Genomic DNA, 24,371 nt, shown 5'->3' on the forward strand with positions numbered 1-24,371 from the left:
GAAAGTTATAAATTTTAGAAACGCGGACAAAATTCTGGATTCAGCAAGGGGTCATTTGTGTAGATCCTTCAAAGTTTCTTTATAGAAATGATAACAGTTGAAAATAGTAAAAATTGAAAATGTCTTGAAAAAAACCCAGCCTTTTGTGCCAACTCTTTCACCTGTAACTTCTTCTAGTTATGAAAGATGTTTGAAAGGAATATACTGTTACATCCACTGGTCCTTTCTGGTTGTGAGGATATATAAGACTTGTAGGTTCACCAAGAACCTGATGAACCAAGAGCCAATAACTGAGCAGCGTCTTGCAATGGTTTTTCATTATGTACCGGGTATATACCGTGTATATAGTAATTAATTTAGGAAAATATAGACAGTGAACAATCGGGATGAAAGACATCTATATATTTCTGATATTGGAACAAAATATAGAGTTTAGAAACCGAAGCTATTTGCACATTTCTAAAATTGTGAGTACCCATACTACCATGAAATTTATAGAACATTTTTCAAAGTGACTTCTTTCTTACACCTTTTCTTTAATTTGAAAGGCAGAAATGCGTAGAAAGTCAATAGGTAATAACCATTGCTTTACAATTCTGTGTTACCCTAAGTCTCCCGATAAAAATGGTACCTCACTTGTGTGGGTAGACCTAGTGCCCGCGACAGGAAACGGCTAGAAACGCAACGTGGACACGCTTCATTTTTACAGTGAAAAATTACCATTTTTTGGAAAGTGCCTAGCTGTAGATATTGAAGTCTAGCACTGCCGGCACCTAGACAAGCCTAGCAAAGCTATACATTTTTGCAAACTGGACACATAGGGGAATCCAGGATGGGGTCACTTGTCTGGCTCTCACCAGGTTCTGTTACCCAGAATCCCTTGCAAACCTCAAACTTTATCCAAAAAAAACCAGATTTTCCTCACATTTCTGTGGTGGAAAGTTTTGAAATCTGCGAGGATCCACAAAATTCCACCCACCCCACATTCCCCAAAGTTCTTCCGAGAATAATGGTACCTCACTTGTGTGAGTAGGCCTAGTTCCTATGACAGGAAACAGCACAAAACACAATGTGGACACACCACATTTTCACAGTGCAAACCTCAAACTTTGTAAAAAAAAATCATATGTTCGAGGCATGTGGGCTGCTGAATTCATATCTTGTGCATAGATCGCCGCCTAGTGTTGGGTCCGGATGATTGCACATTGTTGTCCTGGAAGAGTCTTCGAAGTATCACGAGATAGGTGGCTCCTCCCTCGGACTACAGTGCGCATGGGCATCCTCTCCATCCTCAGATTGTTTTTTTCCCCCCCATTGTGTTCGGATGTACTTTTCTTTACTCAAGTTCGGAAACTTTCTAAAGGCCAAAAGGCCTTCGGGGTCGTCGGTATTGTCTTTCGCTCGGTGCAGAGTTCTTGTTCCAGTTCTTTTCGAGCAGGACGTCGAGGAGAGCCGCGTGGCCTTTTCGACACCAGAGGCCCGATCGTCGATGGAACGGAGCCCGTTCAAACGATGCCCCCTCTGTAACTCTAAGTACCCGCACATCGAAGTACACCCGGTGTGCAACAAGTGCTTATCACCCGACCACAATGAGGACAACTGTCTAGCTTGTGCTCGATTCCGGTCAAAGAAGTCGCTTTGGCTCCGACGTGTGGCGAGGCAAACGATGTCGAAGCCAGCGCCCGACCAGGTGAATATCTTCAGTGAAGAAGACGATGAGGTCGTCGAGGCTCAGGATCCAGGACAGCAATCGGATCCCGGTTCGGAGCATGACTCCACCTATTATGAAGACGTCGATGATGAAGGTGATAATGAAAACGACGTCGAGGTAAGGGACGACGTATCCCCCATCGGAGCCGTCGATGACGACTCAAGCGATGAACAAGGCCCAACTGTGGGTACGGAGCTCAGAACAGACACTGAAAGGCTTCCAAGGGCTCAGGTCGAGGCATCGCCGGAAGGCCTTAGCCAAGATCAAGAGGAACGTTCGATAGCCCCGCGTCTCGGCCCGGCTAAGAACATATCACACGAGCCATCGGTCGCACTACTGAAAGCGTAACCGAAAGCCATCGAGTCAAAATCGAAACCTAAACTGCTGAAGACAGTCTTCGGATCGAAGAGTTCGAACATGTCGGATTCTACAAGGAAAGCAAGTGTCGACGACCCTGTGAGGTCAAAAATGAAGGCCGTCGAGCCAAAGATCGGTGCTCTGAAATCCATCACCAAAGTCAAGCAAGTCGAACCGACGAGGTCGACGTCGATGGACAGCGACACTAACAAGGGACTCGAGTCTCGGAAGGTTCTCGATCCGAAGCAACGAGTCGACAGGCCGAAGCTCGTCAAAGCCCTCGAGCCGAAAACCAAAGGCGCCTCGAAGGAGCACGTCGTACCGAGGCAAAAGAGCGCGCCTCCGACGCCTCAAGCACCGAAGTCAACGCAGAGCCTGCGGCATACTGACGAAAGGGCTACGGCGGTTGGTCATATATCGACGCCGGCCCCGAAAAAGGTCAGTCTGTCTAAAGACTCGCAGCCACCGATAAAGTTTGGACTGCCCCCAACTGCACGCCCTAAGGCGCTCGATCCGAAAACGGGGGTCGAGACACCCAGGTCGGTGTCAACCGGAAAAAGAAGTCATCCCCCAGAGGAGGACATTGTATACCAAGAGCCCTTCTATGATGAACAGTCGAAGCTGTATATCGACTCCGAAACTGGCAGACTTTCCAGCTACCAGAGGAAGATCAGGACGGAAAATCCTCTGGAATCATAAAATTCCACTCAAAAGGAAAAGGGATTCTTCTACATCACCTGTCCTTTTTGAGAGTGTAAGCTACCATGGCCAAGACACTTCTGCATACTCGCCCACACACACTAATGAGGATATGGGGTATGACTATAGTGGACAATATGATTACCCTGTGGACACAGATCAAGATGACCAAACTCAGCCATGGGCAGACACTATTGACCCTGGTGAGTCACAGACTATTCTGGATACTCCTTCTTATCCTGTCAAAACTTCCCCGACAGAAGATACAGCTGCGTTTAACGCATTAATAGAAAGGGCAGCACTGAATCATGATGTGGAAATGCATGCTGACCCAATTGAAGAGGACTTCTTGTTTGACACTTTCTCCGTTTCAGAGAAATCGGTTAAGACATTGCCAATGTTGAAAGGTGTTCTTAAACACGCAGGAGACATTTTCAAAGAAACCACAAGAGCAAGGGTTGTTAACCCCAGAATTGAAAGAAAATACAGACCGGCGCCTGTGGACCCTACATACATTAAGGGACAGCTGCCATTGGACTCTTTAGTGGTATCAAATGCTCGTAAGCGTGCCAACTCACAAACTACTGGTGATGCTCCTCCTCCAGACAAAGAGTCTAAAATCTTAGAAGCATCTGGGAAAAGGGTAGCTGCTCAAGCAGCTAATATCTGGAGAATTTCAAATACACAGGCCCTATTAGCCAGATACGATAGGGCGCATTATGACACACTAGAGCAACTGCTACAGCATTTGCCTGATGCCTACAAAGAGGGAGCAGAAACACTTATACAAGAAGGGAAGCTAATATTCAACGCATCCATTAAATGTGCGCTTGACGCAGCAGACACCGCAGCCAGGGCCATCAACACAAGTGTCATTTATTTTATTTTATTTTATTTTGAAAGTTTTATATAGCGCGAACAAGATCTTTGCAGGAGACATGCTTGGTTGCGCATCTCTGGCTTCAAACCTGAGATTCAAACCACATTATTAAATCAGCCTGTGAACCCTGATTTTTTATTTGGTCCTGATGTGGACACAATCTTAAAGAAGATTAAAAAGGACACAGAGACAGCCAAATCTATGGGTGCCTTGCAGTCACAACAATTCAGAGGCGGCTCCTTTCGTCGCTCCGGTAACAGAGGAGCTACAAGAGGCCAGGCATCCCAGCAGACTCCATACAGTAAAGGGAGCACGCAAACCACCTATAATAAGAACAATAGAGGTGGATACCGTGGCAACAGCAACAAGGGGAGAGGACGAGGGAATAACAACACCAGATCCTCCGCCAATACTAAACAGTGACGCCTTGTCACTGCCCCCAGACCATGTAACACCGGTCGAGGGATGATTACAACAGTTCCTGCCAGTCTGGGAGAGCATTACCACAAACAGGTGGGTGAGACAACTTATTCAGTACGGCTATTGTCTAGAGCTAAAGTCCACTCCACCCAACATACCCCCAAGACACCGTCCTATGTCCGCAGAGCACATAGACTTATTGCAGCAAGAAGTCATCAGCATGCTGCAAAAAGGGGCCATAGAACTCGTCCCTATACAGCAACAGGGTACCGGGGTGTACTCACTGTACTTCTTAATCCCCAAAAAGGACGGGTCTCTCAGGCCAATACTAGACCTCAGGCCCCTAAACCAATACATCTTGTCAGAACACTTTCACATGCTCACTTTACAGCAGGTTCTACCATTACTCAGTCAGGGAGACTTCCTCGCAACATTAGACCTAAAGGATGCGTATTTCCACATACCAATACATCCAGCACACAGGAAGTATCTCAGGTTTACCATACAAAATCAGCACTACCAGTTCAAGGTACTGCCTTTCGGGGTGACAACTGCCCAAAGGGTGTTTACCAAGTGCCTAGCGACAGTAGCGGCGCACCTGCGGAGGAACCATATTCACGTCTACCCCTATCTGGACGACTGGCTTATCCAAGCAAAGTCGGCACAGCAATGTGCCGACCACATGTCCCGCACTATTCACCTCCTGCACAGCCTCGGATTCTCATTAAACTACACAAAGTCTCATCTCCAACCCGCCCACGTACAACAGTACCTGGGAGCGACAATAGACACTCTGGCAGCAAAGGCTCAGCCAAACTCAGCGAGAATCAACAGCATTCAATCGCTGATCCAGGGATTCAGACCCCAACACTCGCTCCCGGCACGGGTATTTATGCAGTTGATAGGCATGATGGCCTCCTGCATCTTCATAGCCACCCACGCCAGACTGCACATGCGTCCGCTTCAGGAGTGCTTAGCACTGCAGTGGAACCAGGCTCATGGACAATTGAAAGACCTAGTGTTGGTGACCGGTCGCGCATACAACTCTCTGCATTGGTGGAATCCACAAAACCTTTGCAGGGGTCGACCGTTCCAAGAGCCTGTACCACAAATAGTGCTCACGACGGACGCGTCTCTCCTGGGATGGGGAGCGCAAGTCCTCCATTACACAGTCCAGGGGCTGTGGACAACCCAACAGAAGAAGATGCACATCAACCTGCTGGAACTGATGGCAATCTTCATGGCAATGAAGGCGTTCAAGGTACATTTGTGCAACAAAGTCGTGTTGATCCGGACGGACAACATGTCTGCCATGTACTACATACAGAAGCAGGGAGGGACACACTCTCCACAGTTGTCACATCTAACGCAAAGCATGTGGAAGTGGGCCATTCAGAGGAACATCTTCCTCATGGCGGAACACCTCCCAGACAAGGACAACCAGATGGCGGATCTGCTCAGCAGACACATCCACCAGATGCACGAGTGGGAGATACATCCCTCAGTGCTGCACCCGTACTACCAGCAGTGGGGTCACCCAGAGATTGACCTGTTCGCCACAAGGCAAAACGCAAAATGCCAAAGCTTCGCCGCCAGGTTTCCACATCCGCAGTCTCAGGGCAATGCGATATGGATGAACTGGTCAGGCAGATTTGCGTACGCTTTTCCACCAGCCCCGCTCATACCGCTAGTGGCACGCAAACTGCGACAACACTCGATGACACTCATCCTAGTTGCTCCAACGTGGGCAAGGCAACCATGGTACACCATGTTCCTAGAACCTTCCGTGGTGCCTCATCAAAGGCTGAGATTAACACCCAGTCTTTTAACGCAGAGCCATGGCGACATTCAGCACCCAGTTCCCCAACAGTTGAACCTTGCGATCTGGCTCCTGAAGTCATAGAGTTTGGTTACCTGAACTTGCCTCCTGACTGTATGAATATTATCAAAGTGGCAAGAAGACCTACTACCAGGGCATGCTATGCGGCGAAGTGGAAACGATTTGTCATCTATTGCACCAATAATTACATAAATCCGCTAGACGCATCTACTCAAAACATCATATGTTACCTGTTGCATTTGCACAGATGCAATCTGGCTTACAGTTCCATACGTATACATTTAGCTGCTGTGGCAGCTTATCTTCAGAACAGGCAGCACCTTTCCCTCTTCAGAGTGCCGGCTATTAAAGCTTTCATGGAGGGACTCAAACGAGTAATTCCTCCTAGACACCCACCTTCACCTGTCTGGAAATTGAACGTAGTTCTCACCAGACTAATGGGACCCCCTTTTGAACCTCTACACTCGTGTGAGATACAGTTCCTAACGTGGAAAGTGGCTTTTCTAGTGGCGATTACATCCCTTAGAAGAGTTAGTGAGCTGCAAGCTCTAACTATTCAGGAGCCATTCATACAAATTCACGCAAATAGGGTTGTGCTACGAACAAACCCTAAATTTATGCCAAAGGTGGTATCCCAGTTTCACATCAATCAAGCTATAGAACTGCCAGTGTTCTTCCCAAATCCAGATTCAGTGGCAAAAAGAGCTCTACATACCTTAGACGTTAAAAGAGCTCTCCTGTACTATATCGACAGGACAAAACTTTTCAGAAAAACTAAGCAACTGTTTGTTGCCTTTTCACCACAGCACAAAGGCAACGCCATTTCCAAAGCAGGTATAGCCAGATGGATTGTTAAGTGCATACAAATTTGTTATCAGAAAGCTAAACGCACATTAACAGTACCCCCAAGAGCGCATTCAACACGAAAATTAAGGGCATCCATGGCTTTCCTAGGAAACATTCCTCTAGAAGACATATGTAGAGCAGCCACATGGACTACCATACATACATTTACCAAACACTAATGCGTAGATGTACACTCCAAACAGCAAGCGGCTGTAGGACAGGCTGTTCTCAAGACTCTTTTTCAGACTGCTGCAGCTGGCACGGGCAACCACCGCTAAAAGGGAGACTGCTATACATTCTATGCACAAGATATGAATTCAGCAGCCCACATGCCTCGAACGGAATATGCTACTTACCAGTATGCATCTGTTCTTGGCATGTAGGGCTGCTGATATTCATATCGCCCTCCCTCCTCCCCGGTGCCTGTCGCAGCTGTAGCACTCAGAATTAATCTCTAGCATGGACATCACTTACTGTATCATACTCCATCCCTGCCACAATGGCGAAAAACAATCTGAGGATGGAGAGGATACCCATGCGCACTGTAGTCCGAGGGAGGAGCCACCTATCTCGTGATACTTCGAAGACTCTTCCAGGACAACAATGTGCAATCATCCGGACCCAACAAGAGGCGGCGATCTATGCACAAGATATGAATATCAGCAGCCCTTCATGCCAAGAACAGATGCATACTGGTAAGTAGCATATTCCTTTCCTCACATTTCTGTGGGGGAAAGTTCTGGAATCTGCCTGGATCCACAAAATTCCATTCACCCCGCATTACCCAAAGTCTTCCAATAAAAATAATATGTCACTTGTGAGAGTAGGCCTACTGACCACGACAAGAAACGGCCTAAAGCACATTGTGGACACTTCACATTTTGACAGTGAAAACTGACGCTTTTTTGGCAAAGTGCCTAGCTGTAGATTTTGAACCCTAGCTCTGCTGGCACCTAAAGAAACCTAGCAAACCCATAATTTTTTTTAAAACAAGACACCCAGGGGAATCGAGGATGGGGTGACTTGTCCGGCTCTCACCAGGTTCTGTTACCCAGAATCCCCACCCCTCCTGGGGCGATCCCCACGCAAAGTCAGTATCTGCATGTGGATCAGTTTCATAATCCTCCCATGGGTCAACATCTTGTGGCTTATCCTCATATCCATTCGCCTCCCCGTCATCCTGTTGTGGTGAATTAGTGGGTGTGATAAGTAATTGAGGATTAGTAGGTGGAGGAGGTGGCACATAAGGTGGTGAAGGGTTTGTACCCGCATTCCTTTCCTTCAGGGGCATGTGGTGCTCATCCTGATCACAAGGACAAATCACAAGGACAAATGAACACACAGAGAGATTTCTAAATCCCGGTTGTTTGGTGTTTTATATATATACTTGGCAATGCAGTAACAACTTTTAAAAGAGAAGGAAAGGATAAAAGTTGAGCTCCATTTTTTATAATACTATGAGGAATGAGCGTTCGCCTATAAAGATTGGTGCTATCGGGACCTATAAGTCCAAGGACTAATTTCTGCAGAGTTCACTGACGAACATGCTGTGATAAATCTCTACTACAAAACATTTGGGAATGGGACGAAAATCTCAGTCAAGCCTGCTACTAGATGGTTCTGAAGACTAACTATCGGGAGAAAATTTCCCCGCACATTCTCTGCACACCCAGATTACGATTCAAAGTGCTGGGATACTGTTTATTGTAAAGCCTGAAGAAGGTGGTTGGACCTGCCGATACCACTGAAACGAGTTGCTTCTTGGTCATTTTTTTATAATTTGTGTATACCATTTGGTGTCATTCACAACACAATAAGATAATATCTCTTTTAGAAGTGGAATGGATTTTTAATGCTAATTCATATCATTGATTTGCACTTTGTTTTTTAATGTGTTATTTACCATGCAATGATTTTGGATGATATTGTGGTTGTAATATCAGAGTTGACTACTCTTTTTAAACAATTTTTAATGAATTTTATTTACTTAATGAATAAACATTCATATATTTAATTTGTTGGCTATTGTTATATTCTCCTGTTGTTTGAGTGTGTAAGTCATGAGTACCTAGTTGGATTGCTATCGCTGTTTCCCAAAGGGAATTACTTTCAGACCTAGGCTCATCCTGTTGGGCCAATTTCCTTTTCTTAAGCAATTTAGCATGAATATGTCCAGTATCTGGGTATATAACCAGTTCGTTTTGTTTCGGATCTGCAGGTGTAACATCGGACGGAGGCTCTTTTGTCGGAGTATTTTTGCCTTTAATTGCAGTTTTCGGCGTCAAATGTTTCGGCTCCGAATTCTTCTGCACCGAAGATTTAGGTTTCGACAAAGAAGGAAAGTGGACCAGGACGTGCTTGGATTTCGGCGCCGAGGATTTTGGTTCAGCACCTGTATGGGGCCGGCTCGAGCTGGAAGGCTTTTCCTTGTGTTTTGGCGCCGGGCCCGCGGACAAGGTGCTCAAAACTTTTTCTCGGTGCCGACCATGGCCCACAGGCAGAAGAAGGACCGTAGCCTTATTTGTCTTTGGCTGTTGGGGAAAGGGGGTTTCTGTACTCACGGTACACTGACCAGGTGTAACTTGCTCCTCTTTTTCCATGTCGGAGTCGGCTTCGAACACGAAGACATGTTCCTCTTCCTCAGCTCCTTGAGGGTGTATGTCTTCTCGGTCGGAATCTCCCCCGAAGATTTCCGGTACGGAGCCGCCTAGGTGTTGCATCTCGTGAAGTCGAGTTCGACGGTCACGAAGCGTCTTCTTCGATCGAAACGATCGGCACATGTTGCAGTCTTTATCGTTGTGTTCCGGGGACAAACAGAGATTGCACACTTTGTGCAGGTCAGTGCGCGGAAACTTGGTGCGACACCCGGGACAGAGCTTGAGTGGAGTCCGTTCCATCGACTGCTTGGGAGCCCAGCGTGGGTAGGCGCAACAGCCCTCCACAAGTTTTCTGATAGAAAATCTTTTAGTGGAAACGATACGTGGAGAATGGGATGTGATCAAGAAACAATACCGTCGAGGGTAGTGGATTGCGCGTCAAAGGGAACCAGAGAAACGGTGCCGAACCGTAGCGCAGCAATTCACATCCGAACCAGACGGTGGAAAAAAACAATCTAACAATGCGGTCGATGCCCATGCGCACTATCAACGAAAGGAGGAGTCACCTACCTTGTGACTGGAAAAGAGTTCTTTGAACAAAAAAACGTGCAAACATCCGGACTCAACACTAGATGGCAGACTTTGTACTCACAGCATGTGATTTACAGCTCACATGCCTCAAACATTAATTTTCATGTAAAACCCTCCCCACCAGTGTTACCCCATGGTGGCATGCTTCATCTTCGGATCCATCCCTTTCCGCAGCCCTACGGGCGGGCTGCGACCTACGGACTACCTGGGAGCAATTCAGGTGAATATACAATAATAAAGAAAATGGTGTTAAAAATTCATACAGACTAGAGGTCAGAATGAATAGAATACACCTACTTTTGAATGCCATCTTCTTTATCATTGTATTTTCACTTGAAATGCTCCTGCGTAGTCCATAGGTCGTAGCACGTCCTCTCCGCAGCAGAACGGGATGGATGAAGCATGCCACCAATGGCAAAGCCTGCTGGGTGAGGGTTTGTTAAAAAAAATTTAAAAAATTTAAATCTTCAGCCGAGGGTTCGTCCCCCTTTTATCAAGGCGGGGCTCCTATTTTGTTGTAACAAATTCATTCTGGAGGATGAACCCAGTATATCCTCTCACCCCCACCTTGTTTTGATATACATATATACATATATAAACTATGCAGGCTCAGACTCTGCAGTCAAGGAGGGAAACAATTAAAATAAGTTCAGATTCTTTCACCAAATCAGCAAATGGAGCACACAGTCATAGCCTATGTGATAATATTCCTATTCTGACCTTATTGATGCCTTAATGGTTGTTTCAATTACCTTTCTAACTCAGCCTTCCATGCCAACTTTTCATATGGGAGGATTTGTGCCCAGTTTCCAGCTGCAGCACCAAGCTGTCGGCATATGTTTGAAAACAAATGTACTAGACATTCTAAAATAAATAACTTTTTACCTAGGATGCTCTACTGCAGCCTTGTTTCTATTTGCAGGAGAATACATAACCACAGCTTGACCATCATTTTCCGGTGGGTTACTATGAGTTGTTGAATATTTTTCTTCATGACACAGTTGTGATTGACTAGAACATACAGGGGTTTCAGTACTGTGGCCTTTATCATTTGTGAACTCAGAAGCTGTTGAAAGACTTTCCTTTTCTCCATCTGTGTCCTACAAAGAAAATAAACAGTGAATACGCCATTGAAATTAAATTCATGTACCAATCATCCTTTCTAGCATCCAATATATGGCTAGAGAAAAATGATCCAGTCCCATTAGTCTGGAGGAAGGGAACAGGACCTAGGAATACACCATATAGTTTATGATCTTTGCCATCTAGTTTATTTTCTTTACCAAGCCAAAACCAACTGTGTCAGAGTTCCTGGCCTTGTGTCATTAAAGACAGGCTTTCATAAACAAGTTCCCTGGGGACCAGGTTAAGAGTATAATTTGCATTTACCTATTCCCTGAGAGGATGTGGAAATCAAACCAAATTAAGCAGTTAGCCACCCTGGCAGTCTCATAGGTATATTGCATGATTACCGCCCTTAAGCCACCATTACACAATCTACCCGAGTACCATGTCTGAGCTACAATAACAACTCTTTCATGATAGTCGGAGTGGTAACAGGCCAGGATATTTTATGTATATTAAAAAGTCAGTAAATGTTTTTACAGTTTACATATAAAACCCAAGTCACCCATGAAGGAAAATATTTTTCATGAAACTAGATTCTTTTTGCCACCGAAGGCTGTCACCACCTTTCTGATGAAACTACTGTACCTTTTTTCTTGGTCCAGGTATATTTTCTTCAGTAGTCACAATTACTTCCTTCCCAATTGCCTTACCAAGGTTTGGCTTTGGTTTTTGGAATCTCCCTCGTGTCAAAGGCACAGGTTTGATGCCCATCGATTTTCTTTCTTCCATGATGATGACATTCTGAGCTGAACTGTTTGGGGATATATGAGCATTCTCAATCATTTTAGGCACTCTGTACAGAGTTCTGTACATAGCAGCATAAACAGTACAATTAATGAACAGTAATGACGAACATGTTCACTGCACCATCCCTAATTAGTATAGTACACGGTACTGTCCAGGAAAGGCAGGAAAAAGAAACTTTGGAATTAATGAAAAGAAAGGGACTATTCTGAAAAGGACAATGAAAATAAGTTTCATGTCTCCGGCGTTGACGTCAGAAGACTAGAAAAGAGAAGCAGGATCTGGTCGTGGGTGGGATGTGAGGAGGGTTAAAGATTAAAAACAGAGGTAGCCACATGGGATATGGAAAAGGACCATAAATGGAAGTTAGGAAGAATAAATCAGGAAATGTATTTAAATACAATGTATTACAAGCAACATTTAAAAAAAAGAGACGGATTAGATAAGACTAGGAGTAATACAGGCAAAATGAAGCAATTTTAAGACAAGGCCACCCCTTATTGGCTGGTGTTCAAAAAGTGTTTAAAAACTAAGAAATATAAGTTCAATAGAACACATTTCTCAAGTATCATTGTGAAAGTCTTGCCCTAAATAATTTTTTTGTCTGAGTTTAGAAATCGATTGTCCTAAACTCCCTTCACCTCACTTTTTCGGGGAGTCTGCCAGAAAAAAATTCATGATCTCAGGAGTATCATGCACAATGTTGGTCACAAATTTGTCCATATCAAGCTCTTTTACATGATTAGTGCTTATTTTGTTGTCCCAGCTAGAGATGGATTTGACATAGCTGGCCTACCCAATTGATTTTTAAACTTACTCAAATGGTTATGCATAATATGCACCCATAATTGCCTAACAACGATAAAGGGACAATTCAGAACTGTAACTATAAATGTGTAGATTTACTCATGTGTGTATTTACTGCTATACCTAGGTGTAAGCCTCTACTCTTTTGTGGAGATTTACAAGCTACACATCGCAACCCCTCTAATTAAGGGGTAGAGCCTACAACAACAAGATTTACAAGAGTAAAGTTAGTACTAATAACTTTTCACATGTAGGTGAAGATCTCCGCCACTGCGGCAGTGACTTTGTTAAAATTGATTATTCTTTAAAAAATATATAATAATGACAAATATAAATTAATCTAAATCATTCGTTTTATCCTAAAAATAATTTAAAAAAGTTACAGCACATTAATTCATCAACATGTTTGTATTTAATATTTACTATATTGTGCTAAAAGTTGTGTTTAATTTAAATTATTTTTTGTTTTTTTTGTAAAAATGTACTAGTTTATTTTGTTTTTTTCACATTATTCATTTTTTAAAAGAACATAATTAAAAATTATATGTAATTTTTTAAAATATTTATAGAACTTAAATGTTGAAATATTTTAATTATTTTAACATTAGTTCCTCATGGGATAATATTTTATTTCCCTGCCTCCAAATGAGTGCCCATGTGAGGTGCTTGGTGGTTCACTTATTCCAAGGCTGGGCTGAAGTACAGTTACGTTTTGACACGTTTAGGACTGTAGTAACGTAGAAGATAGTCAGTGAAATGCACTGCTCTTTTGCAGGTGTATGTTTATATTAGCTTGTCACATACTAAACCCTTCCCATTTAGCAGTTATTTTCCATTTTTCAGTCACTGCCCATTGTCCCGCTCACATTTACTATCAAAATGTATACCTACATTTATAGATATCTCCACCTTTACAGTTTCAAAATCCCAATCATCAGAGAATGTACTGGAGGTGATGATATCAAAGACATTTTAAATACATGTGGTATTTTCAAAAGTTCAGTTTGACCAAAACCATCATATGAAACCTTATCCCAAACGATTCCTTCAGGAACTGGAACTGCTGTAATATTCAAAGGGCAGGTCTCTCTGTAAACGGTGTGATGATGTATGTGGTTTCAGTACCAAGTTCACATATGAAACATCGGAGTGTTCTGGAAGATAATGTCCATTCAGTAGCAAGGAAAAGACAGTCACTAAACCTATCCAGAGGACTTGGAATAGTAGACCAATTGCTATCCAGAGCTGTAGCCAGGGTGAAACTAAGTAAGTCTTTCCCAAATAAAGGTAGAATTCCTGAAGTTGTTTTGCGGGAAACTGGTTTTGGCGTTAACTCAGGTTCACTTGGATCCAGAGAGAAGGCATCAAAATCGATGAACTAGCCAGATGCAGTTAGATCAATCCTTGGTAGCTCGGCAGGTGTTGTCGAACTTGCGGGTATCTCGTTTTGAGGCATATTTACATTGAGGTCGGTATTAGGCCGAATTGAGATTTGTGTTTCATTTCAGCTTTGTTTATGTTCAATTTCAACAAGCACGAGTTCCAATCCATTGTTGGTAACTCCGTTACTTGGTAGAGTAGAATCTTCAAATGTTATTAGTCTTTCTGTCTGAATCTCCTGTATGGTAGCAAGAGGAGATTGCCGACTACCCAGGAGCCCACGAGGCCTGCTATTCAGTATCGGCCACATAGTGTGGTTTGATCAGATCTATGGAGAACTTTTATTTTTTTGACGGCAAGAGGTGGGAGAAGTACCGTTCTTGTTCCTTCGACAGCCAGGACAGGTACAGGCATTCTGTAAGATTGCCCAAATTCCTTCTTGTCCTCTATTTCCTCACTGACCAGATTCCCGACTTTTGGGATCCAGGTAGGTCTTGCCGTAGCTGATTTTACTTCCCCAGTGGTGCTGCATTTTACATGGACATTGCTTTGTAGTGCCGGGAATTCACTTAGTTCCTGTAAAGCAGCCAAACGATCATTTATGTTGAATTCCTTTTTATCAGCCATTGTGCTGCCACACTCTAGGTCGGGTACCCACATTCTCATCCCAAACAGGGCCTCATAAGGAGTACGGCCTCCCAGGGAGCTTCTTGGCATGTTATTAAGTGCCCTCTGGACCCCATATAGGTGACTGTCACCCGGGCCTAATACCCTTGCTGTTAAGTACTGCTAACAGTCCCGGTTTTTCTTTTCCACAATCAAATTTCCTCGGGATGATACGGAGAGGAGTACCGCAATGCTACACCCAAACTTCCCATGGCTTCCTTGTAAGCCCGAGAGCTAAACGCGGGGCCACGGTCAGAATGTAAGGTGCCAATTGCGTATGTTCCTATGAAGATTCGCAAATCCTTTATAACCGTTCGGGCGTTAGCTGAGCGCTGAGGCCAAAACCACAGAAATCTAGAGCATGAATCCACTGCCACTAAGATGTACTTGTAAGCCTGTCAGATTGTAGGGGGCCGCAGTGGTCCAAATATACACAAGCGAGAAGTCTGTCTGAAATCAGTAATGGTGTTTGTGGTGGGCGTGCTATAGTTGAACCCTTCAGTGCTATAGTTGAACCCTTCATCTGCTGACAGATGTCGCACTTAAGGATGAATGCTTTTGTCAGTTTCATTGAACCTGCCCACCAATAGCGTTGTTTTAATAGTGAAACGGTTGCAGTAATCCCTGCGTGTGATGAACCCAGACCCTCATGTACAGTTAGAATTAAACCCAATATGCAATCCATGTTTGATATTACTCTATCCCCCACTCCTGGAATTTGAGCATACAGTATATTTTGTGCATCTAACTTGTGGGAGTACTTGAGAGGAAAGCTTTTTGGCACAGCCGAGCTGCTTTTGCGTGAAGCGATGACAGCTACCATTATGTCTCCGTCTATTCTTGTGTACGAGCAAGTGATTGCATCTACGGCAGCAGTTCGCCTTTGTGGCTTCAGCAGCCAATGAATTCCCTTCTATGTGCACGCCAACACGTTGATGACTCAGCCTATGAATCACATGAGCCCGGGACAAGCTTTTTTCCAGCTCTGCCACTTGTTCCCAAAGTAGTATATGCTTATTGTGCAACCTTTTGAATCTTTAAAAAATGATTCTGACCCCAGTAGTGAAGATATTCATTGTATGACTGGACACAATAAAATTAATCGCACACACTAAGTGTGGGGAATTCTCGATCTGTATTTTTAGTGCCAGTACTAGGGCTTTTAGTTCTGCCAGCTGAGCCAAGCAATATCCTAGAGACTGTGTCTGCGTATTGCTAGGACGGCACTTGCCATCCTGCATACGACCCTTTACAATTGCACATGCTGCGCTGTATTGCTGTTTACTTCATATAGCAGGCTGGGCAGATCTGTTAGTAAAAATAATATATTCATACTGATCTAGAAGCATTATTTCATTCAGGAGAGGATATTCTTGTTCATATTGCAGAAATGCCTGTGTTTTCAATGTAGAGTCAAACTTGTAGTGTACATCTGTTGCAACAGGCTGTCAAGAACTTCTCTGATTGTTCATCAACTGCACCGACAGAGTCGGCCCCATCAAGCTCACCGAACTCAAAAGAGCCACCAAACAGGCAAGTTGGTACACTACAGAACTTAGAACCACCAAAAAGCAACTAGAAAGGAAATGGCACACCAGCAAGGATCTCACAGACAGAGCCACATTCAAGATAGCCTTCAACCAATAGCACCAGCTCCTGAACAATATGAAAAGGAGCATCCTGATGGACTGCTTCGAAAGCAGTGCAAACATCGTCCACGAGTTCTCCAACCTCTCATGCACCATAAACATCATCATCCCTTCCCATGAACACGGACACCCTGGCGGACTTCTTCCACAAGTTTTTCACCATCTAAACACACTTTCCACTCCAACCCTCCCTCGCCAACTTCTGTCCCTTCCTCGCCCCCACCAAGGTGAGCTCCAAACTACCTTCTCACCTCAGGGGACCACAGCCACCACACAACACCACAACCATCATGAACTCTGTCCACTCAGGAGCACCCACGGACCCCTGTCCTCACCACTTTTTTAACCTTAGGAGCAAGTAGATCATCAGCGATCCCACAACCATCTTCAATGCATGTATCACCACGGCCACATTCTTCAAAGAATGGAAAAATGCAGAAGTCAAACCTCTTCTCTAGAAACCATCCGCCGACCCCCATCAAACTCAAGAACTACTGTCCCATCTCTCTGCTCTGCTTTCCTACCAAAGTCCTCGAAAAAGCCATCAACCGCCAACTTGCCAAACACCTGAGAAACAACAAATGTCTGGACACCTCTCAATCCTGATTCTGCACCAAAAACAGTACTGAAACAACCCTGATATCTGCCACAGAGGTATTCAAAACCCACCTAGACCAGGGAGAGACTGCAACACTAATCCTCCTCAACATCTCAGCAGCGTTTGACACCGTATCCCACCCACCCTAATCAAAAGACTTTATCACATCGGAATCCAAGGAAACACCCTCAAATGGATCGCCTACTTCCTCACCGGAAAAACTCAGAGAAAATGCCTACAACCATTAACTTCGGAACCCAAGAACACCATCTGCGGCATCCCTCAAGTTTCTTCCCTCAGTCCCACCCTGCTCAACACCTATATGACCACCTTGGCCAACATCGTCAGAGCCCATAGATTAAACATCATACCCTTTGCAGAAAACACCCAGCTCATCCTCTCACCCTCAGAAGACCCCACCACCACAAAGGCCGACTTCCGTAGGTGTTTGACGAGCGTTGCAAACTGGATGAAAAACAACTGCCTGAAGCTCAACACAGACAAAACGTAAGTGCTGATCTTTGGAAACAACTCCCCCCCCACCCCCCTCCCGTGGAACGACTCCTGATGGCCCTCCAAACTGCGTCCCCAACCCACTCCACAGACTATGCCCGCAACCTCAGCATCATCCTGGACAGCAAACTCAACATAAAAAGCCAGATCAATGCAGTTTTGTCTGCCTGCTTCCTCACTATTCCCCTGCTCTGAAAAATCTTCAAATGGCTCCCCATTAATACCAGACGAACAGTCACTCAAAGCCCTAGTCACTAGCCATCTGAACCCACCCTACGCAGTAATCACCACTCACCTCCTGAAGAGACTTCAAACCATACAGAACTGAGTGGCCATGCTCATCATCTACTTCCCCAAACACGCACATATCACCCTTCACCTCAAAATACTCCACTGGCTCCCCATCGGAAGAGATGGCAGTTCAAGATGCTGAGCCATACCTACAAAGCCCTTCACAAGCAAGGGCCAACATTCATCAACCACCGCGTGCACTTCCAACAACCCTCTAGAAAACCGAGTTCCGCCACCCCCTCGCCCACTCACAACCCTCACATCCACCAAAGCAACAGTGGAGGACGCCCCTTCTCCTACATCACAGCCAAATCCTGGAACAACCTTCCTCTTTATCTCCAGACCTTCACTTCCCTTCTTGAATTACGGAAAGGATGCAAGACCTCGCTGTTCAACTGAATCACCCGGAGCAGCAAGGATCTCAGCGCTTTGATACCCTTGGGAGTGACAAGCCGCACAATAATAGGTCAACAGACAGCTGAACTATCAAGGCAGACCTAAAAAAAATTGTCAAGGTGAGCCGAACTTAGATGATTGGCCACTGGACCAGACCCATTTGGGTGATAGTTTCCCAAATTTAAGCCTATCTGTCAGTGCCGCAAAGTACAGATAGCGAGGGCAAAGACAGCTGACATGGTCAGGAGGAAAGGAGGTACTAAGAACTTTAAGCTCAGGAGTCATTAGGAGGTAGGAATCATTTAAAGTTATTGGGAGGTTAATCTATCTTTCCATGAAATGTAAACATGGGTATTTAACATGCAAAGGCTTTGAAGGTGCTTTAGCACTGATAGATGCAAAAGGAAGGATTTTAGCCTTTGAACGATACAGCACAGTTCAAGAAAGGACACAGTTAGTAAATTAGGAATTAGAACTTAGTTGCATGGAGAGGAACTAATTTAGGTGACAAAGTCTTGCAGGGGCCCAGCTGTAGTTTGTGCAATTTAAACCTTGTCGATCAATACAGATTTTTTCAGCCAAGACAAGGAGTTCACGAAAAAAGGAAGGCATATCTCTTGGTTTATCAATACAGAATATAAAGAATATTTTCAGAACAGTTCAATGTTATCCTATGGAGAAAACAGTTTTGCAGTTAATCAGGTAAGTACGCAACTTACAGTTCCAGTCTTTGGGACCAAAGATCAGCTGTGGGCAAGGGTCAGGTAAGTACCAGCACAGCACCACCAGCAGTCAATATCTGAGTTTGGCCCAATGTGTCTTAATGGAGACTGGGGGTCCTTGGATCCAAGCTGCTTGTAAGTAAGTGAAATGGCTGCAGGAGTCAAGCTTTGGGTGTTAGCACTAGCACAGGGGGACACAAAGCAGCATCAAACATACACCACCAGCGGCACAGGGGCGGGCGGGTACAAACACTGCGTTGGACGTCCAATGCAATCCTATGAAGTTTCTTCTTTTTGGAAACAGGCTGCAGGTGTCGAACTAGAGGGTCCAGGCAGAACACAAGCGACAGCACAGATAAGTTGAGGTGTTGGGGGTCACAGGGACACTGCTGGCCAAGCTCATCAAAGCCCGGAGGTTGCGGGTGCAGGGGTTCATTTAGATATTCGAAATCTTCTTACCGGGCCAGTCACGGTGTGGGGGCCTTCAGATTCACTCTGCAGGAGCCGTCATGGGGGTCAGAAGGGTTCAACCAACCATGGATTCGGAGCCATGGTTGCTGGGGAGACTTCACTGGCCAATTGGGCCACTCAGACTTGGGCTGTGGGCATCTGGTGCAGAGTGGGCACAAGTCGCAGATCAGCCTGGATCCGGAGTCTTTGTTGTTGGTTTCTTCTGGCAGGTTTGCTGTTCATGGGAAACTGGAGTCTTTGTTGAAAGCAGCAGTCCTCCCAGGGGTTTCAGAGGTTGATAGCTATAAGACAGGTCACAGGTTCGAAGAAGCTGGAGACAGGCCAGTAGGGCAAGGGCCAAGGCAGTTGTCCTCTTTAGTCTTCTCTACAGGGTTGTCTTCTTTTTCCGTATGTTGTTGCAGATCTAGTTTTCAAGTCTGAGGGATCCACCTCAATACTAGATTTAGGGTCGTTTTAGGGGAGCAGCAGGTATGGCCAATGGACACCTTACCTGGGGTGACTACACCCTCTATTATGCCATCCTCCTGTTGGAGGGGGGCAAAGACCTAGCCCTGATTGGAGGGGTCTCCCCATCTTCAAGATGCCGAGCTCTGAAAGATATGCTTCACCTCGCCTCACCCACCTTAGAGGTAGAGTTGGCAGAGGTGGGCACACCTCCTATTCTTCATATTTCCTGATGGTTTTTCTGCCCACAGTGGAGGGTAAACTGGGGCTGCCATCTGCTGCGAGCAGCAGAGGCTGAGGGTCGCATTACAAAGGCAGCAGGCCTTTGAAGTGCCCTTCTTCGAGCAATGGCCGATCCTGAGGGAGGATGTGTGACACCTCTGCCCAGGATGTGCATTGTTTCTGGTCCCAGAGAACAAAGGCTCTTTACCCAGGGGTCTAGAAACATGTCTGGTGGTGGCTGGCTGTCTACAGCTGGTTAGAGACCACACCAGGGATGGTAGATTTTCAGGGGGCACCTCTGAGGTGCCCTCCGAGTACATAGTACAATAATCCCACATTGGCATCAGAGTGGATTTATTGTAAGGAGTAGTTTGGTACCAAACGCTCCCGTGTTCAGTGACACCATTATGGTGCTGTGGAACTCGAATTGTTCAGTTTCCAGCCATGTACTCTCTATGAATTCCCTGGAATTTACAATATCAAGGAATGGACCCCCAATACTGCAGGGGTATATGTGCTCATGCAGATATGCCCTCACCTGTTTTATAGTGCACCCTGTCTTAAGACTCTGAGGCCTGCTAGAGAGGTGACTATCTATGCCTCCAGGCAGTGCTGGTTGGCATGGTACCCAGTGAGGGTGCCATGTCGACTTTTTTTATTTTCTTCCTCACGGGGGCATGCAATCGGCTAGGGCAGTGGCATGGTCCCAGTGAGGAGGGGTTCCAAGTGGCCCTCTTCAGCTCCCAGGTCCTAGGTCCTCAGGGTATCATTTACTAGGAAGAAGTACCCATTGGGGATTTGGTTTTAGGGAAGAAGCACTGGTGCAAGGGAACTGGTTGGCAGGGACCCTGTGTACTACAACTGAAACCACATTAAAACCAGGCAAAATGTGGGGGACTAACCATGCAAAGTGGCACTTTCTAACATTGACGAATACACATATGGCAAGGGTAAAGCCATTTTCTACTTTGAAATCTGAACACAAAAGAGATAACATCTGATCCGTCCATTGCAATAAAGAACTGGAATATGCAGAAGCATATGACTATGAGACTACCATCCTCTAGGATTTTAAGTATGCATATGTAAGGTATGTGTCTGTTGCTAAGGAAATTACACATGGGCTTGCAGCTTGCTACATTGGCAAGGGATGTGGGTGCAGTTGGAACATAGCAGTTGAGACTTGGGACTTTCGCCAGAATACAACTTTACGTCTGTGCAGAAACACTATTTTCATGTGATGGGTCGGCCTGGATGCTAGAGAATTGCCTGAGGAGAATACCGAGGGATCAGACACATCCCTCATAGATGGGAGGAGAGGTCTAGATACCATGTGTGGCTTAAAAGTTTATATATACTAGTAGGATTCATTATGTTAGAACTCGTGCCTGGCCATAACTGTTGCATATATTCCTATTTTGGAATGCTGGTAAAAAAATGGTCCAAGCATATGAAGAAATTTCATACAATGTGGAATACTGCTTTACTATAGAGGATGGCATCTAATTTATTGATTTGGTCAGCTCTAATGTAGGATGCAAACTACTCTCATTCAGGCTCTGAAATATTTTCAGCATAAAAACCTCATCCTACAAATAATTGTCTGTCCCTCTTAACAATTTTGCTGAATGAGACAAACTGCAGCATCAGTAGGAGGCAGCCTGGTATTCATCAAGAAAATCCTTCTGCATTCCTTAACTGATGCTTACAAACACAATGGGCATTTGCTTTTATCTCAATGACATTATAAAGAAGCATTGTCAAAGCCAAGAGGTTCCAACTCTGCAAAATCTATTGGTTTTGTCAGAGCTTTTTTTGACATGTTGCACAGCACCATGAGCTGCTGTACGACCTGGCTTAAAGTTAAAAAAATAATAAACAAACTATGATGTGGCCCGCGTTGACCACATCCCAGCACTTTTTGTTTTAAAACATGATGCACAGCCGCTCATGCTGCTGTGCAATGTGTATTAAAACAGTGTGGGGGGAGGCGTGGCTTGACCGGCGATGTGAGCAGACGCGTGGCTGCGGAGCTCCCGCCGCCGTTGGGCCCATCTTTGGCTATTTAAGCGGAATACAGGTGTCCAGACCCGCCACACACCTCCCCGGTGCCCCTGACCAGCTGGGCAGTACTTCTAGGCACGAAACCTCCGTGCTCCGCCTGGTAGACGGCAGAAGCGAGCGGTCGGCTCGCTACGAGAGGGACCGCCCGGTCCGTCCGCCATCTTGTGACCCTGGGGGAGGCGGCCTGCGGCGGAGCCTAGCAGACACTGAGACCGTCGGCGACCGCTGGCTGGAGCGACCCCCGCCCTTCCCACACGGAGAACCTACGGCGCCCTTACCTGTGGCCGCTGCGGTGAGGCGGGGTGACTGGGCGGGGGCCCCTGAGCGGCTTCTGAGTCTGGAGCGCCCCGGTTCCCGCGCTTCAGGGCGGAGCTGGGAAGCGGCGGGACCCGCTATCTGGCCCCAGCGAGGATCGGAGGCACTACTAGTCTCACCTCCCCAGCGGGCTGCTGAGGAAGAGCGGCACTGCGGATCCGCGACGGAGAGCAGCGGGGAAGATCGGAGCGGTGCTCTGATGCGGCCGGTGCCCCTGGGGCACTTTGAAGAGCGGACGGCGCCAGCCGAGATACGGCCTGCGGGGAAACACCGTGGCAGCGAGATATCACAGCGGCTCCTCCCTGGGGGTGAGTGCAGGCCTGGTACTGCTGTGAGTGGCACTCTCTGGTGCTAACCCCCCCCCTAGGGAGATAGTGGCCTCCTCTGAAGACGAGCGGGTCTGCTCATTGGCCTGGCTGGCCGCGCGTTGGAAAGTGAGGCGCCGTGGACGAGGGATCCCTGGGCTGCCTGCTCTGCCACGTGGGGTGTGTGCTGGGAGCTCATTGCTGCGAGGTGTGTCGGTACGGAGCCCGGATCCCCTGAGTGCGCTGAGACTTCGCGCCGGTGCCCCCCACCTCCCCCCTTTGCCTTCGCTCAAGCGGCCTACATCGGGCGAGGGCCCTGACACGGCCTAGGCGGCACCCTGTGGACCGCGCGGAGGATGACGCGCACGAACAGGAACAGCAAGGCGGAACCAGCGCCGACCCCCAAGGGGAACCCGGTGACGGCCATGTGGGGCAAGGTGGGAGTGCCGGCGGCCAGTGGAGGCCCACCTGCAGAGATGGCAGATTCCCCCCCGGTCACGCAAGCGTTCATGGCCGCCTTCATGACTGACCTTAAGACAGAGATCGGATCCCTGAGGTCGGAGGTCCACTCATGCGTCACGGAGCTCAGGAAAGAAGTCACGGAACTGGGGGACCGCGTGGACAGCCTGGAGAGAACCGCGGACACGCGCACCGAGGACCAGGAACATCTATGGCAGCGCCTAACAGCCCTGGAACAACAGAATATTGAACTCCAAATCAAGCAGGAGGACTTAGAGAATCGGGGTAGACGGAACAACATCTGCATCCGCGGCGTGCCGCTCGGAGAAGAAGGGGAGGACGTAATGGACTTTGTGGCACAACTCCTACACGAGGTGCGGGGCGACGAGGATGTATCACCTCCCACACTAGACCGGGCTCATCGAGTAGCGGCGCCCGCGGGGAGATCGGGGCTTCTCCCGGACATCATCACACGGGTGCATTTCTTTGTGGAGAAGGAGGAGATTTGGAAGCGTGCTCGAGACAAGCCGGACCTGCAGTACAAGGGCCATAAGATTCAGCTCTTCCAAGATTTGGCGCCCAACACCCTGAAGCGACGACGCGCTTTCCGCCCAGTAACGGAGAAACTGCGGTCCATGAACATCTCATATCAATGGGGCCATCCCTTTGCACTTATCTTTCAATGGGAGGGTAAGCGTAAATCCTTGCGGTCCTACGACGAGGCGGCGCGGCTCCTCAACGTTGCAAGCTCTCCTCCGGGGAGCCCCCCTAGACACCCTCCAAACAAGAGGACACCGCTTGCTCCGGACTGGACCACAGTGCCGAGGAGACAGCGTGCGTCGCCTGTTGACGCACCTACGACTAGCCAAGCCAGGCAGGATGTCATCGCCCACATTAGAGCCCTGGAGGAGGCGGAGATCGACCATGCGGACCGCTCCCCTGCGGGACGGTCCTCCACACCGTGAGATGGACAGCGCACATGTGTCACTCTACTTGAGGTACTGTTCCCTTATACCCCTCCGGAAGGCGGGGATGGTTGTGGGGTGGGAGAGAAGTTGCTTGGACTCCTGATTCCCTTGTGCTGGGCCTAGGAAGGTGGGGGCTCCATACCTCCTAGTGTTTCTGGCCAGTCATGTCCCAACAGGACTGTCTCCTGGGGAGTGACATCCCGATGGACATTCAAACCCGTGGGTGTAGGATGCCCTACTCTGGGGACAGTGTACTTTGGCCCAGTTGGCCACGTCTTCACGGCTTAG

General features: G+C 46.8%; 1 protein-coding gene across 3 annotated transcripts in view; it reads right to left on the reverse strand.

Annotated features, from left to right (window-relative positions):
* Nucleotides 1–24,371, reverse strand: part of BDP1 (BDP1 general transcription factor IIIB subunit) — a 1,449,812-nt gene that overhangs the window by 1,036,640 nt on the left and 388,801 nt on the right. For all 3 annotated transcript variants that reach the window (XM_078675286.1, XM_078675285.1, XM_078675287.1), the window contains 2 exons: nt 11,655–11,820; nt 10,827–11,041 (listed from right to left, as the gene is read on the reverse strand). In XM_078675286.1, coding sequence (XP_078531412.1) covers nt 10,827–11,041; nt 11,655–11,820 — 381 coding nt within the window. The remainder of the gene's footprint in view (nt 1–10,826; nt 11,042–11,654; nt 11,821–24,371) is intronic.

This window comes from Lissotriton helveticus, chromosome 2_1 (genome assembly GCF_964261635.1).
Source record: "Lissotriton helveticus chromosome 2_1, aLisHel1.1, whole genome shotgun sequence".
In the NCBI taxonomy this organism is placed as follows: Eukaryota; Metazoa; Chordata; class Amphibia; order Caudata; family Salamandridae; genus Lissotriton; species Lissotriton helveticus.